Source organism: Notothenia coriiceps, unplaced genomic scaffold (genome assembly GCF_000735185.1).
Source record: "Notothenia coriiceps isolate Sejong01 unplaced genomic scaffold, NC01 NC01_scaffold00037250, whole genome shotgun sequence".
NCBI classification, from domain to species: domain Eukaryota; kingdom Metazoa; phylum Chordata; class Actinopteri; order Perciformes; family Nototheniidae; genus Notothenia; species Notothenia coriiceps.
Window position 1 is genome coordinate 13,932,070 of NW_011369951.1, and position 17,492 is coordinate 13,949,561.

Below are 17,492 nucleotides of genomic sequence, written 5' to 3' on the forward strand. Positions count from 1 at the left end.
TCATGTATACGGTCCGGACCATCTACCACGACAAAAGGTGTCTTAGTACGGGTACGGTTTCTGTCACAATTTAACTGCTTTACTCCTTACCCGATTTTACGTTACTAGACAACCATAAAAACTTTTTATTTTTCATATTTTATACGGAATATGATGGCCAACCGAGATGTGATATCATAAGTTTATATCGTACTTAGTCCAGGTGAAATTTAGTACATACGTCAATGCAAACAAGGATGGAATGTAATATGTATTGTTATTAAAGATAGAAGTTAGTGGAAAGAAGTACAGAGTATCAAGAATAGGTTTTTCACAAAGACATGTAGGAAAATTTGACTAATTGCCGAACACCAAACAAACTTGAGACCGAGTTCGGTAAGGTATTTTAGTGGTGTCTACAATATGTAGTATGAAGAGTCTCAACAAGACTGGAACGCTCAACAAATTTTACAAGATAGTTATCATATGCGGTGGGAGAGACAGATACTTGTTACAAAAATTAAAGGATCCTTCATCTAATACAGACCGAGACAGTGGTACTAAACACGGCCAAAATTAAATTGGTGTCTGGTCGACTTGAAGTATACACACTGAAGTTTTTTATTATGTAATCGCCACAAGTTCTATGGGTTGTAATCAACTACTTGAGCCATGGTGAAATGTTATTCTGATGAGAATATTTCCTACGTATTCCCAAATATTAATCCGTCAACATTTGTGGAAATAATTTAGTAATTAATTCTTGCGTAAATCAACGATTGTCAAAAGTCGTGTGATTTGTATCCGAGTGATAAACCGTTCTACTGATTTCTGAAATGAATCGCTCTTACTGTGGACGGCCACTCGGTGGTTTCTATAGGGTTCCTAACGACCCGAACTACTTTTTTTCAGCGCTTTCCAACGGCAATGTCCGTGGCTGTCTCCTCCTGATTGGTGGAGTTGGCCCAATAGCCGTAGCACCACTTCTGTGACGTCATAGAAGTGTTCAAATCTGGATCAGTCTGTATCAGATCCGTTGCAGCCCCTTTTTAAGAGATTTGGGTATGGAGGAAAAGAGAGAGGGTTGTGTTTTCTGACACTTGGTGAGTTCCCTGGAACACCGGGGACACATATTCATGTAGAAAAGACGTACAAAGGTGCATTTTGCATGATAGGTCACCTTTAAAGGACAATCATTGATCAAGTAAGGGGTGGGAATTAATAAGCATTTGCTTCCTCCTGCTCCCTTTCGGACACACATGATTTATTAATATTATTAATATGAAGACTTTTTTTGTTGAATAATATAAATATTATCATGAATGTGGATGAATACTGTATTTTAACAATACGGTATTATGTTTTTCACATTTGTTATTTTTTTTTTATCTGTTCGAAATAAAGATTGAAATGAAATAAGTCAAACTTTTTCAAGTGGATGGGTATACAGAATTGTATATATTTTGTTGGCTAAGGTAAACCGGTACAGTCAGCTATGGGAGGTATGCAGACTTAATGGCTGCACTATCAATTGAAATTGGATCAAAATCCCAAATGGACTAGTGCAAGAAAACGCAGTAAGCGCAATATTTGGTAAGAGAAAAATATGTAAAAATATGTAAATTAAGTAATGAGGAGCCAGAGAGAAGTCCCGACCGGCAAAGGGTATTCTTCTGACTTAATAAAAACCATTGTTTGGAACATTGTTTGGGACATTTGTATATGTTTTTGAATGCTAATGCTTAATAATGTTTCAAAAACGATAATTCCCTCAACTACGCGAAGCATATCCCAATTGCATTAACAGTTCAAATAATTGCAAGTGGGTATGTGTTCCCAATTGCGCAGCCCTACTAGAATTTCTGCTTTTCCTTTTGAAAAATAAAAAAATGTTTGAACTTGTTTAGCCTTCTTACTTTTCCTTTCTATGTTTTCGTTCCTGTTTTTCTAGCTATAAAAATAAGCCTTTCTTCCCACGGTGCTCTGTGCTGTCCTCAGGTGACGTGGACGACTGGGATCGACTGGAGGTCCGTCAGGGTCGGGCAGGAGTCCAGAACGTTCTGTACCTCGACGACGAAGAGGAGGAAGAGGAAGACGGGGAAGAGGGCGAGCAGGAGGCCAGGAAGGTCACGGTGAGGGGAAAAAAACAGCACACAGCTGTGCTAACCATTGTTGCACAAACATAAACTGTGAATGTTAGAGATTCCTTAGCATTTTACGATTTAAACAGGAAGTAATATAAACCTGCATTCAGGTATGTTCATGTGGCCACTAGGGGACAGCATAACAAGCTGTAAATCTGGAACAGGAAGCGGTTTATTGCCCAGTAGGTTTTCAAGTACAAGGATTTCTGTCTGGGCTGTTAGTGCATAACATAACACTTAGTCAGTACACAAATATGTACTGTATACCTGCTAGTTGAAATACAATAAATATAAAAAGTTGCTTTAAGAATATATAATACAGTATACATCTGAATTTAAATTGAAGAGCTTAGCGCAATTGATAACACTAACAAATCAATGTTTCATTTTATTTTGTAAACTTGATAAACATTTATTCACACCTTCAGCCGGACAGAGTAAAGTCACTTTGAATCAAGAATGAACCTCCCTCCAAAATATGACACTTTGTCCATCATAAAAATTCACACAAAGAAAAACCACTTGTTAATTATGAAAACCACTTTGGGCTATTTTACTATGATATCATTTCTGCTCCAACTCTTAAAATGCACCATTATTTTCCTAGAAAACAAAGCAAAGAGTCTTTTAATTAGAATTAGAATTGGGAGGGATGAAACCCTCTTTAATGGTCACACAGAGCACACAGCACACACAGTGAAATGTGTTCTCTGCTTTTAACCCATCCTAGTACCAGGAGTCTAGTACTAGGAGCAGTGGGCAGCTATTGCACAGCGCCCGGGGAGCAATGCGAGGGGGGGACCGGTCCGGTGCCTGGTGCCTTGCTCAAGGGCACCACGGCAGGGCAGGAGTTGAACTAGGACCTCTCCAAGTAGCAGTCCACACTCCATATTTAGGTCTGGTCGGGGACTTGAACCGGCGACCCTACAGCTCACAGCCCAAGCCCCTTCTGACTGAGCCACTGCCGGACAACCTCATCTAATTTCTCTAAATCATCACTTACCAGCTTTGAAATAAACGTTATATTTATGAATCATTACAACATTCGAGTTGTTGCATGACGCATTTTATTTATTAAAAACTCAGATGAATCTGTCACATAGGCCTATTGTCGATTCATGTGCCGATTTACCTAATTTAGTTAAAACCTTAAGTTCATTTGAAAGTAAGGAATCTCTAAGAAAGATAATTTGTGGACATCTAAACGTTGTTCATTAAATTGTATTAATATCATTAATGTTTTGTTTATTAACTGGTACATGGCGTCCTGTCAGTTTGCAACAGAGTCAAATCCCTGATATAGATAATCTACAGCCTAAATAGATCAGAACTCTTGGTCAATATATTATATATTATTGCTGATATTTCAAATGTTTTTCACAACATAAGTTCAGCAGTTTGCGTCAATATGAAAACCTTCATATTCTGGTGCAACTCCACTGGTGACTGTTTGTTAATATTCGTATCCAACCCCAACTGTTACGACCTTCCAGGAAATCTCTGCTCTCTAATCGCTGACCGCTTTCAAGCTCCAGCTGTTGTTTGTTTGTTATGGTTTTAAATTCTGCGGTTTCCACTTTGTCTCGACTCACCCACACAGTTGTGCAAGTCAAAGCCAGAGGGGAGCGGGTGAGTGAGTGCACGCTGTAATAAAACTATGACAGGGTGAGGATGAAATAAAATAGAGGATTGGTCCATAATAATTCAGGGGGTTAGATTACCCAAAATGCACTGCTCCGCGGGGGAGGGGGAGTTTGATCAAAGTAATGAAGCATGTTGCAGTTCACCCTTCATCTGAGAGTCAATAGCAGTTAAGCCTTTTCTTTTCTTGAGTGGGTGGCACAGTAAATGTTTGATAAGTGACTCTGCGATGTTTCAGTGTGTCGCTGTTTGCGCTCCGTGTCAGCGCTGAAAAGCTTGTTGATGTTCTTTTGAACGGCTGTAAAATGTTTGATCACTCTCATTTAGTAGAGACATGTTCAGTCAACATTGACTTTCTTCCCCCCCCCACTTCAACAACGCAGACACTACACTATCACTTATTTTTTTAAAGATATTTCCTCATTGCACATAATTCCCGCTTACACCCGGAACACCGTGTGCTCTCGAGAGAAGTCTGTCTCATCAGTCATCCTCAGAAGGCATTGAGTGATTACTCCAGTGCTCCTTCAGCGGATTCATGGATTTCATTTTCTTTTTCGTCAACGACATAGAAGCTTTGCAATTCGTTAATTGAAAAAGCAAATGTACAAAAAACGGTCTTAGTACATACAGGGTGTCCGCGGGGTCTTAAAAAGTATTAAAAGTTGATAAATCAAATTACTGAAAATGAAGGCTATTAAAAAGTATTAAACAGCATTTTCCAAGGTATTACATTTTGTAGCTTGTTTTCAATAAGTATATCAATTGTCCAAAGAGGTTGTATTCTACAGTCTGCCTGAATGTAATCATGGCGTAGGTGTGTATTGTGATTCTGTGTAGTTTATTTATGGCATCCCGTTGGATTTGACGTCATCTGAACAGGACATCGCACGCTCACTGCTTGATAGCACGAAGGTCCGTTTACGCTGGTTGTTAAACAACATCGTTATGGGGAAATGCAAGTCTGCGTCCAAATGGTTGGAAGATAAGGAGGAAGGACAATTAATACTGTATATAGTCAATGTGAGGTAAAGTGTGTCGCCAAGGTAACCGGTTAGAACTCAAAGTGGCGATGAGGTCTTAAAATGTATGGAAAGGGTCTTAAAAAAGGTCTTAAAAGGGATTACATCTGACTTCAGGATTCCTGCATTCCCTGTAGCACTAATGGAGTAAATATCACATCAAAAATATTAATAATAATATAAATAAGGTAATAAAAGTACAGACAAAATAATGATTCAATCATTAACTGATTAATATGTTCGGTGCAAAATACAAAGTACAGAAGTGTGCGTGTTTACCATTTTTTGTATACCCTGCCCCCAGAAAACACATTTTTTTTAACAAAACAAACGTATTAGTTCTGCTGAAATTAAAAGTAAAACAAAGAGTAGAATTATCACATAAAAAGTCATAACAAATAATAACAAATAATGTTTAAATGATATGTAGTCGTAGGTTAGACTACTTAAACATTTTCTAACTTATTCTGTAAGTCTTTATATTGTGAACTCTATACTCTATGGATATTTCTCTTTCTATCTTTCTATTGTTTGTACGTGTGTATTTACTGTTGGTTCATTTTAACATATGCAATGTTTTTGACATGCTACATGCTACATGCTACTGGAACAAAAAACTAAAGCAATTTGGCATCAATAAAGTATATCTACTCTAATATAATATAATTAATAACAAATAAATAAATAACAGTACCATCAAAATAGCGTTTTTTTTTCTTTTAATACTTTATTTTGAATTTTTCTTTTAGTTACAATAAAGCAAAGACATACATAATATACAGTAAGTAGGTACCTGAAACCTTTACATGCCGTACAAGAGAGAAAAAAGAAACTGGGTATTACATTGACAATTCCTGAGAATAGTCTAAAGCTGCCAGCATCGTAAACAGCATCAACATAACTTCAAACAAACAATAATAAAAGATATATAGGTTTTTTTATCAGTGTGTTTTTAACTGGTTGTCGCCCCCTTGTGGTACTACAGGTGTTCTTCACTCGGAACGGGAAGCTGATGGGCCGCAGGGAGATGAGGGTCCCTCCCGGGGGTCTGTTCCCCACTGTGGGGATGCTGAGCAGCGGGGAGAAGGTGAAGGTGGACCTGCACCCCCTCAGCGGCTGAGCGGACCCCCACTGTGACGCTCTGCTAACAGCTGGCTGCCCTGCAGAGCTCACACCTAGCCTAGCATGCTGCGAACACTTCAAACACAACGGCGCTGTCTCTGCTTTTATTTATAAGACCTGTACATTGTCTCATCAAAGAATCACAACCGGATCACACACCTGGTTGTACAGTAGCAGAGAAGTCAAACATAAGCTGTGTAGGTTACAGCATGCTGCACCTAAAAGAAAATATATATATTTAATGGTTTATTCTATGCAATCTGTACGGCCATCACCTTCACATCTAACCTCCCTCTGCATGCAGTGTGTCCAACACTGAGCTGTTAACCCCCTCTCATGAGCTCTGTTCATTTCATCTGTCACGACCCAAAGCTAAGCAGAGCCAACTGTTGTGTCGAGTCAGAGCTCAGTTTCAGGGAATACACTCTCCCCTCTCTGTCTCTCCCCCTTCTCTCTCTCTCTCTCCTCCTCCCTCTCTCTGGGTGAGGCTGCCCTCCTGTGAGCGTTCAGGGACCTGCTGCCTCCCGGAGCTTCGCTGGAAGTGAAACCGAGGATCTGTTGCAATATTTCACAAATGCATCCATGCTCATTGTATACGAGCTGATCATTACAGGTTTGGCAATCACAACCTCACATTCAGATGCTGTTAACTGTTTCTAATCGGAGAAGGACTACACTTAAACAAACATGTCAGGTATGTTTTCTACAGGGGCATCTGCAGAATACACATTTCAAATCTTTTACATAAAAAAAGTTCAGGGAATGTGTTTTGTTGTTGCACTTCGGGGAGGCTGAGGACACATTTAAGAATACAGTGAGTGGACAAAACTGAAACGACCCTTGCAGTCTGATGCAACCCCTCAATCATCAGCCATACTATATATCCATATGTAGCTTAATTTATAATCATTACATATAATCAGCTCTGGCTGCTGTGTTGGATTGCATCAAACTGTAATGTGTTACTTTGGGTTTTGACAGTCCTCAGTGCATGCAAAGGATTATTTCCTGTCTCACTTTTCCTTTTCTGTTTTTCTAACCATAAAGTTAGGCTAATATTTTACCGTTAAGTTTACAAGAAGAGATCCTCCCAAATGAATTTCTTACTTTAGTAGTCAGAGGATGATTTCTGTGATAACATTATGTGATGAAGAGTTAACTTAAGGATGAAGATGATTAGTGGTTGCTGCATGTTTGTGTTTGTGTGTCTGCACATCATCATCATCATCATCATCATCATCAACAACAGCAGCACCAGAGGTTTGCATCACAAAGACGGATCAGATCAGAGACTCTGGTTTTATGCTGACTCACTTCAAGCTGTGTTGGATCACTATGGTAACCATGCAAAAGCATAGGACTGCAACAATCGTTTTTCGTTATTAAATATTCAGTGCCAACATTTTCTTGATTGTTTAGTCTTTAAGATGTCATGTGGAATATTTAGAAATCATAATTATAGATTTGAAAATAAACAAATATTCTAAATTCTTCTTCCCTAAAAACTTCAGCCCACATTTCCCACAATGCAACTCGACAAACACCAAAGCCTCAAGCTTTTTTTTTTCTGCGTCACACGGCTGTATCGGTGTCTTCCAACCTACAGTTTAACGACAATTCTTCATGGCAGATGTAAACCAGTGTTAACTGTGAATGTATTATTTTACGGTTTTATTTTTAATGATGAAATACTTTAAATTAAATCTGTTTACCACACCATGTTCTATATGTGAGCTCCCGCGTTTCTCCTCTTAGTATATAATAGTTATAATTGTATACGACGGTTAATTCTTAAACGGTCTGCCATTAAACAGTCTGGGGAGCAGCAATGCATTCTGGGGCGGTCAATTATGTACAGTTAACTTCCATCTTAAACTAAAATGTTTTCTAATAAAGTCAACATCAGGAATGTACACACAATCCACGTTAGAACGCCACACTTGGTATAAAAAAAAAGTACATTAGTTGCAGTTTTGAACACAGCCACAGATTTATTTCATGTCCTAACGTAAAGCTAGTCCCAAACCAACCCACTACTACAAAGGGGGGTACATTCCAACCTTTTATTTAACATACTAGTCCTCTCAGATACCTGAAAACAGACTTGGATGTTTAACTCTTGTTGAATCACTCATAACTGGATTAGTAAAAAAAAAACGGTTATTCTTCTTTTAGGCTGAACTGGATTTGTGATACAGACTTCAGCAATCTGTGCACGTGAATGAGAACTACTTTGTTGTATTGTGTCAGTGGGAGCTGGTTTCCACACAAATTATAAACATTATATTGTATATAATCTTCCCCACATCTGTGTTTGTTCATCACAACATCAGCAGCCCTGCAACATAAACTACATTCCTATAAAGGTGCAAACTGCAGGGTTCAGCTTTCATTCTGCAGACAGTCGTGCTAGGAATAACGCTATGTAAAATGACTTCAAAGGGTTACGTTTTAAATCACATATCTGCTGGAGACCATGTTTGTGATCAGCTGTTATGCATCTTGTTTTAGAGCCATTCATGATGTAAATGTAAATCACTAGGTTGTCCTCCTCCTGCAGGGCTGGATAGAGACTTATGCTAGTCAGTGCAAAAACATTAATGAGACACTTCAGGGTATTAAAGTCACTTATTGTAACGTTTACTCAGAATCTCAGTTAAATCTGGTTTTAAATGTTTGTAGCGTCTCTTTACTCGTGTGATAACTCCTCGCCTCGTTGACTTGCACTTTGAAGACCTTGTTCAGTTCATGTTTGATCATCAATAAAGGTTTCAGTAATGTAATTTGTTTTATTTGAAATGTACTTTTGAATCCAGCATTTGTGTCCTTGTGACTGGGGATTGGTAAACTTTAACAACAAAACACTTTGTGCCGTTCAGTGACATGTTAACTTTTTCATAGGGACTTCAGTACATCTGTAATTGAACGCCTCAGCACTGATGGTCTTCAGTTCAGCTGAATACACATTTAATTTACTCGGATCATCTCAGTAAAGATGGCCTCTAAGAAATAAGTGGTAAGTTCAGTGTGTTCCTGCTTCATAGAGTTAAATGTCTCAAGTATTTGTCATGATAGTACATTCAGTCCTCAGATGATGAAACAATGTCCCTGACACACTCCAGCGCCCAAAGCAAGTCACATTTTTTTTTTTTTATTCAATGCAGTTTACGACCCAATAAAATCCTGCATAACAAATCCCCTGACCATCAATCTGTTTTTTGCTAATTAGTAAATGTTAGCAAGCTGCCAGCTAAAGTAAGACTTTGAACATGTTAAACATTAAACCTGCGTGTGTGGGAGAGAAACTCTGGGATCTTAGCCTTTGCAGACCATTTACATGCAACTAAACTATATAAAACACTACAGGACAAAGGAACAAAAAAAACTCACAATAGGGCCTGATTTTAAAACTGATTTAAGTCACCATAGCTATATAAAAGTCCTCCTATCCTGGTGAACAACAACTCAAGACGAAACATTTTGTATATAACAATTTATTTAAACAGTAGTAATCTAGGATATTTGGTCCCCTGGTTTTTAAAAAAAACAGTACAACATCATTCAAATCCAGTTATAACTCTTGAATTGTAAAACAAAAAGGTGTTTGAGTTTAACATGTACATAAAGAATAGAAAGTGACAAAGATGTTTTCTTCACAGAAACTGGTAACAGATCAAAGTGCGGGGCTGGCTTTTCTAAAACAGTGGCTTCTTTTGGATTTATTATTAAAAAGGGACTCCGTTTAGAAGCTACGTTAGCTGTAACAATCCCACATCACGGTATAATAACAGGCTCACATCGTTGGTACTTCAACAGCAGTTTCAATCCAGATTAAGAGGCATCTAATGAGAATAGAAAATTACACAAAAATAGTTCTGTGTGATAACTATTGGACATTCTGGGATAAAAATATTCATTACATGGGGCGTGAGTTTAAATATTTGACATTTAAAAACAAACGATGTCCGAGCGACAGTGTTGTAAAAACATTCTTGTAGGAATGGCTTTAAAGGTTTCAGAAAGAGGCACAAAGAGTTCAGTAGAGTTCACACAGCAACGCTCTTTTAGGAAGAGAAGAAGAAAACGTCTAGAAGAAGAAGAAGAAGGAAAGTCCTCCGAGTGTCCACTGCTGCCATTTTATACATCCTCCGCGTCCTCTTCCTCCTCGTAGTATCGGTTTCTCTTGATCATATCCTCCACAGTCAGCCCCTCCTCTTCCTCCTGCACCTCCTCCTTATGCTCCGCCTCCTCCTTATGCTCCGCCTCCTCCTCCTTATGCTCCGCCTCCTCGCTGTCCCAGAACCCGACATCCTGAGAGGAGCGACTGGCCTCCACCTCTCCTTCAGGAGACGAGATCATCTCCTCCCGTTTCTGAGGCGTCATCTCCTCCTCCTCCTCTTCCTCCTCTTCCTCCTCCATCACATCCTCCTCTTCCTCCATCTTCTCCTCTTCCTCAGGTTCTTCTTCCGGGGTGTCCTCCTCCTCTCTGGTGAGATTCTGCTCCGGCATGTTTTCAGCCTCCTCCTCCTCTTCTCCTCCTGAGCTGATGAGGCCCTCCTCAGCGGGGGGGTGACCTCCATCATGCAGCTCCATGCTTGCAGGTTCAGGACTCAGATCTCCGTTGTCTCCAAGAGGAAGAGGAGGAGGAGGAGGACTCGTCTTCCTCACCTCTGGAGTTTGTCCTGCCAGGGTGAAGGGCATGCTGCGCTCCTTCAGGGAGGAGGTGCGGCGCAGACAAGGGGCCTCTTTGGGCTGCTCAGGAACTGAACCCTCCTCTGGGGGCCACTTTGCTTTGACAGACTTCCCTGGGGACCCCTCCTCTGTGGCGGCTCCACTGCGGCCGCTCGACTCCTCCTGCTCCGTGCGAGGAGGCCAGGAGATCTTCAGCCGGCGGGCCTCCGGGGGTCTGTCGGACTTCTCCCCCGCCCCCTGCCCCAGAGCCTCCATGGTGGCCGTCAGCACGTTGACTTTAGCCAGCGGGGAGTCCTCCACGCTGGGGCGCTCCTCTTCCTCCTCCTCATCCTCCGGGCTCAGGGTCTTGGCTTTGGGCTGAGGGGAGGTCTCGGCGCTCTCCACTTTGCTCTCCCACAGCTCCTTGTGGGGCCGGTGGCCGAAGCCCTCGTCGTAGTTTCCTTTGGCCTTGAAGAGCTGGGAGAAGTGCGGCTTGCAGTAGACGTTGTTGTGCAGCGAGGCGTAGTTCAACAAACTAACCAGGAGGGGGAGATAGAAAAGAAGCCGTGATTAGAGGATACAAAAAGCTGCTATGACCTCCATCAAACAATACATTTGTGTAGTTCTGTGGCCTTTGTGAATCTGAGACAAGTCTTTAAAACATCAGACAAACTGATTCAGGCAGCAGCAAATCAGCAACAATCAGTGTCCCGATTTAACATTTACTTTCTAGGAAGTGCAAACGAAAATGTCAGCAAATCTGTTTCACTTACAACTAAGCCAAAAGTCAAAAGTACCCAATGTTTTGGGCTGATAAGTGGACACTATATATTTTACAGTTATATTCAATGTAATATTGAATAATCAATTTCTTGCACAATTAATCAATATCCTGCATTATATTTTGTTACTGGAAATTCTTATTCCGACATGTATATTTTGTAACTTTTGCCAATGCCAAATAATTTTTATTTCAGAAATATTTTGGATTGTTTATTTCTAGTGCCTTCATTTCTCTTATTGCCTTGTTTTTCATGATGCTGCAACACAAACATTTCCCACATTTGGATCAACAAAGTACTCCATCCCATTTTTTCAGAGATTAGACATGTTGGAATCAAAGCAGGGCCACTGAGGGAAGTGGACATTTTTAAATGGTCTGTACACTCCATCAGTGTAATAATATGAGCTCTGTCTCTTTTCAGAAACTGTCTGTGTGAGTGAGTGAGTGAGTGAGTGAGTGAGTGAGTGAGTATGTCTAACCTGAGTTTGGTGCTGCAGTGTGAGCAGCGGAAGCAGGAGCTGTGGTAAACGTGCTGATTGGCCACGAGTCTCTCCAGAGGATACACCGTCTTCAGGCACGTCACACACGTCTCCCTCACAGGCAGCCGGAAGTTCTACACACACACAGTCAATTTAATTCATTCACACATTTGATTGAGCTGACTTACAAAAAGTGTTCTCAATCATCAGGACACTCATTCAGAATGGCTTTAAATCAGCCAAACCATTTAACATTCAAATACATTTTTCAGTCACAAAGGTAGTTTCCTGTGAGGACTCACTTTGGGGGTCTTGGGCTGAGCGGAGGATACAGGAGTGCCGTTGGTGGAGCCTGTTGGGTTATTTAAAAAAAACTAGTATGAAGAAAAGGAGTGGACAAGTTGTAACCACTAGATGGAGCTGAATTCATGTTTCATACAATTATAGATTACACATACAATGACATGTGTATTACACTTAGATACTCAAGAGCCCCCTTTGAAACAGCTTTTCGGCCATTGCAAAACATGTTTGGTAGAAAGAACGATCCTATATTAAAAGAGGAACGATGCAGTGCTGCAAATGCCTGATGCTACATTTCTTATGTTAGAATACATGAATAAATTATCTGCAAACCAATTTTTTTTACCAACATAACATTGATGTTTCGGGCTTACAACTCGTCGCTCATTTCTGCCTACAAAACATGCCAACTAACTGGGAGGATTGCAGCTTTCCAGGTCAATCTTATTTTGAAAAAACCAGAATGGACGGTTTATTTTTTTTGCTCGGTTTTTCTTTGCTTTATCATTTCTTTTCATTTAATATTGAAACTGGCTTCCATGGAAGTGGACAGTTTACCTCTGTTAACAATTACATTGAAAAAAGTACGATTTAATGAGTTTTATCTAATTTAAATGTTTTTAATTAAACTTAATATTGTAGAATTATTTTAGCAATTGAGCATGACCATTATATTTTAAATTATAAAATGTTTTAACATCTCACATACCTACTGCAGTACTTCAAAGTACTCATGACCTCATTTCAGAAACACTGTAGTTGTTAAATTAATTATAAATAACTCAGATTTCTGGCATTTTTGAAACACTCTTACAGACTGGATTCTTTGTATTAATCTACTTAAGACGCATAAAATCCATTAACTCCACAAACATCTGCTGTAATGACTGAGCGATTGCCAAGTTCTCATTAGGGGAGAATTCCTATGATCTGAGGTCAGATCAAGACAGGAAAGTGAATTACCGTTGCTCTCGGAGGTAAAAGCTTTCCTGCCGTTTGCCTCGCACTCCAAACTCTGTAACAAGGGAAAGAAAGGAAGATTATAAAAGAGGGCAAAGCAATCACATGTTACAGGAATTACAGACATGCACTGAAACACCCACCATGTCTGAAATATTACGTTTTTAATAATCAAATTATTTTTAATAAGTCTCCTCACCAAGTCCAGAGAGCACGGAGGAACGTTCTCCTTCTGCTTTCCAGAGAAACTGTCCTGCTGATCACCCTGAGAGAATCACAAAGAAAACATTTTAACTTTAAAAGATCACAAACCCATCCTTTAAGCTGTATTAAAAAAAAGAAAGAAGTAAAATTTAACAAACAAGAAAATTGCCTAAAATTACTGAATATAAATAAAATATAAAACTAATACATTTCAATAAGGCTGAAAATAACTAAATAAAAAAGAAATACACTTAAAAAAGGAACTACATATCAAAATAAGGCTATGAAGATCAATGAGTGTCCCTTTAATAAATCAGTTGGCATTGGTGAACAGACACTCAAGTACATATCTTTTTTACTGCACAATGTAAGCTTTTATTTGTTGTACTTTAAGTTAATTTGGATGCTGATACTTTTACATAACTAGAAGTACCGAGTATGAAACATTTCTCCAGTAAAGATAACTAATGAAATGCATTTTGTTTTGTCTGATTGACAGGAGTACTCACACTGACAGAGGAGGGCGTGACTTCCTGTTTGGAGATGGCCGCCTGATAAAGAGCCATCCTGTCCCGGAGAGGCGCGGACTCTGCAAGACTTCCATCTGATACAAAAACACAAAACTGACGAGGTAAAACTGATGCCAACGTTTCAAACTTTATCAACACATAATCACACCGAAGCAAAACAAAACGTGATGTTTTATACATCACGGTTGACCTCGTTTGAAGCCGATTTTTTTCAAACTGGTTAGAAAACGTCAGGAACACATTTAGTTAAAACAGCATCTTAACTTTAACGTGATTTTTTGATGGATTCTGAGGCCCAATCAGATAGGGGATACAGGGTCCCATGTTTATGCTTAGACCAGTGCTACTCAACGTGTGGTCCGCGGACCACTGGTGGTCCTCACTACGCGTATTCTGAGACAGACTTAGTAATGGCACGACAAAAAGTCCAGAAGTTGGAGTGTGTAGACAAAAAGAAAAGATAGCACAGTTTAGAAAGTGTTGAGACTGGACGACGTCGGACGTCTAGACTCGACAGTCCTGCGTCTCCCGTCGAGTCCGCATTCTGACCTTTATGGTGTTTTGTGACTTGTCACCCACTTCTCTTAACCTACCGTGAATTTCAATGGTTATGTGTTTGAAGTGATTTCTGTATTTACGTTAATAATTGGGCAGTTTCAATTGTGAACCGTCGTATAACGAAATCAAACCGCTTCTTAATTAAATCAAACAAACATTATTTCCTTCTACTATTAAGCCCTAGTTGTCAGAGGTTAGTTAGTTCGTCATTACGAACCGTTTGATGAAAAAGTACATCAACATTGTGGTGTGAGTGTGGAGCGGGGGAGAGTAAGTCTTTTTCGAAAAATTTTACTGAGAGTCGAGATTATACGTTGAGATTACCATATGGAAATTGAATTCATAGGACCTCACATATCAAACGTCATTTTGGGGTGAAAACTATGAAAATCATAATACAGATAGTCATATTTTGTAGAAATGATTGTCATTCTAAAATATAATTATTTTGAAATGGGCACTTCCTCGCATGAACGGTAGCACACGATAAGTTGGTGACGCGGCCGGTGACTAGTCAAAAGTGTTTTTCCCACTTTTGACAAACTTGGAAAACATGTAAAGGCCACCACTTAGACACACTGCGTCGCACTTCCTAGACTCTACGAAAGGAGGTCCGTCGGACTTCCGATCTTACTCAAACTTCCGGCAGTAACTAAATAGCACATTAGAGATGGCATCCTACACGACCGGGAGACAACCGTGCCGAGCAGCCCTCCTCCTAAGAAATGCGGGGTCGGGAAGACTCTACAACTGCGTGAACTTATGATTGTTGTTTTGTTACGTACGGGAAAGTAAACGTTATTATTTCGAGAGGATAAGTACAAGACATTCCCTAAGTTACCAACGCTAGAATGTAAAACTTACTACGTTTAGAAGTCTCTAACTGTCCTGTGTGTGGGTACTCAAACTTCTTCCTTTTTTAAGACGAAATTAGACAGAAATATCTGAGAGTCCACATAATTACCCTCCAGACCTTGATGTTGTCTACTCAAATCTCAAAACAAAAGAACGACAACAACGTCGCGCTCTGGCCACAACGACAGACTCCGGGAGGCAGGAAAACGCTCGCGAGTATTCCCCTAATTTGCACCACACCCACTGTCGTGTGTGGTGTGTGTGTGCAAGAAGGAGATGTGAGACTAGAAGGACTACTAGCCACAAATAGTCGGCCCAACCGAGGTGGCGACTTTGTACGACTCGACCGAGTCCCCTCACGCACAGTGCGTTTGAATCACCACCCAACAAACCTCCAGCTACGCGCGTCCTGCGTAACCTCGACGAAAAAAACAGGGAAATGAATGAAAATTTGTAGGAAACCAGACTGTCCACACACATACAAAACGAAGCAACAAACAAAGCAAGAGCGTCCCCTTAGGGTCTCTCGCTCGGCTCTCTCCGTTCGCTAGCCATTGTGGGCGGGTTGTACCTGGCGCCTGCGATGAGTCCTCCATGTGTAAGACGTGTGAAAAGAAGATTATCTAAGAAACCCGTAAAGTACATGCACACACGGAGTATAAAAATAAAGAAAAAAAATCCATTTTTCTCTTCCTTTATTTACATCTGCCTTTCGATCTACCCCTTTTGTCACGCTTTTTACAGGGAAAGGTCGAAGTTTGGCCTTTGTACATGCGGACAAGTTGTTTATGTTTATTTACGTTCTAACTAAATAAACAATGAACCTAGAACAGAACCAAGGATAAAGAATATTCGACGATTTACGGGAATACAATTGCGTCTACATACGATGACAGTCCGAGACTCGTCCAACACATGTCACTCAAATAATTTCACGCGTTTTTGAAACCGGTTTTTGTTGTCTCCCGAGTACTCTCACCTGACTTGGACACATTTCTATATGCGAAATTTTGGTTTTATTACCTCGATTTTGCTACGATGTTTGTAGCTTTATCGGCGTCGAGTTTGTACCGAAAAGGCACCTTTTGTTCGTACGCGGCTGTTTTTTTGCACCTAACCGCCGACTTTTATTTCTTTTCTTTCCGACTCTTGTAAAATATTATTTTTCCGAGAAAGGACACTATTACGAGATTCAACTGACTGGTAACAATTGTTACCGGTTATCCCAACCTAAATATCGATGAAAATTTTTTTTGTTCTGATATCTCTGCCTTTCCTATATATATTATTGTGTCAGGCTGTTTATGATGGGGACTTACTGAGAGTGTAAGGGGTTTCGGAAGTAGACGGTGTGTGTAACAATCCGAAGAGTCAAAGAAGTTGTTTTGTCTGCGGCAGCAGCGGCGGAGAGGAGCCGCTACGCTAATGTAGGAACGGGTCCTCCCACTGCGCCGACGTGTTTGAAGACCAGTCGACGGTCTCTCGTGTCCTTCACTCCGTCTGGGGGGGGACGTGTGACCGTGGGGTGAGGGGTGACGACTGGAGTACAGAGGAGCAGGTGTCGGACCGTACTGATTGTACCGCTTGGCCCTACCCAACCTTCACATCTAGCGGACGTTGTCTTTGTATAATAGAGAAGTGTATTCTCTTATGAAATCCACAGCCTTAGTTCAACTGTAAGAAAATGACGCCTCCTAGTGAGTGCGTCCGAGATCAACAATTTGTCACTTATGCCTCTCCTACCGTATTAATTCGTGTGGCCGTTGGTTCGTAAATTACCCTCGTAGATTTAGGTTGACTGTTCTGTTCAGTTACAAATGCTATCAACGAGTGTGAAACTAGACCCTAAATTCGAGGGGTAAATGTCACCTCACGGACCACCGTGTTCTCCCGAACTCAGGTTCGGTCACGCAAAGCAGTTTGAAAAAGTATGGGTTTCGCCCTGTGAATTGGTTATTCCTCTCTTGTGAGTGTGCCTGGTGCGATTGTTGATTCCTTAGCAAAAAGATGCTTTCCTTTTCAATGTTCTAGCGCGACTTTTACTAGTGTGTCTTGTCACCGTTGTACACCACTCACTTCCACAACGTGACCCGATATTAGTAATGCGTTGAACCTTTACATTGAATTTCGAAGAGCGAGTGTAACGTCTCTGCATGGAAGGGGGCGCTCTCACGCCTTTTGGAACTTTAAGTAAATAAAGGTTTACACTGTAAAATTGGTTATATGAGTGCCCTGGTGAT

The 17,492-nt window shown here is 40.4% G+C and overlaps 2 protein-coding genes across 3 annotated transcripts in view; one reads left to right on the forward strand and one right to left on the reverse strand.

Annotated features, from left to right (window-relative positions):
- Positions 1-2: 2 nt before the first annotated feature.
- On the forward strand, positions 3-8,066 carry LOC104967348 (SPRY domain-containing protein 3-like). The gene is made up of 3 exons (XM_010796757.1): positions 3-51; positions 1,978-2,111; positions 5,772-8,066. The coding sequence occupies exons 1-3, from the start codon at positions 3-5 to the stop codon at positions 5,904-5,906; spliced, it is 318 nt and encodes a 105-aa protein (XP_010795059.1). The 3' UTR covers positions 5,907-8,066.
- The window catches only part of LOC104967026 (LIM domain and actin-binding protein 1-like), a 37,059-nt gene continuing 26,668 nt past the window's right edge, over positions 7,102-17,492 (reverse strand). For both annotated transcript variants that reach the window (XM_010796393.1, XM_010796394.1), the window contains exons 6-11: positions 13,819-13,913; positions 13,305-13,370; positions 13,109-13,160; positions 12,145-12,194; positions 11,843-11,976; positions 7,102-11,114 (exon numbers count right to left, since the gene is read on the reverse strand). In XM_010796393.1, the coding sequence (XP_010794695.1) occupies positions 10,046-11,114; positions 11,843-11,976; positions 12,145-12,194; positions 13,109-13,160; positions 13,305-13,370; positions 13,819-13,913 (1,466 nt within the window). In that variant the 3' untranslated portion in view covers positions 7,102-10,045. The remainder of the gene's footprint in view (positions 11,115-11,842; positions 11,977-12,144; positions 12,195-13,108; positions 13,161-13,304; positions 13,371-13,818; positions 13,914-17,492) is intronic.

What these genes read in the sequence shown, in the direction of transcription:
- LOC104967348 (XM_010796757.1), top strand. Translation starts at nt 3, where the DNA reads ATGTATACGGTCCGGACCATCTACCACGACAAAAGGTGTCTTAGTACG. An exon ending in CAAAAGGTGTCTTAGTACGG is followed by an intron (nt 52 to 1,977) that starts GTACGGTTTCTG and finishes TGCTGTCCTCAG; the next exon opens with GTGACGTGGACGACTGGGAT. An exon ending in AGGAGGCCAGGAAGGTCACG is followed by an intron (nt 2,112 to 5,771) that starts GTGAGGGGAAAA and finishes GTGGTACTACAG; the next exon opens with GTGTTCTTCACTCGGAACGG.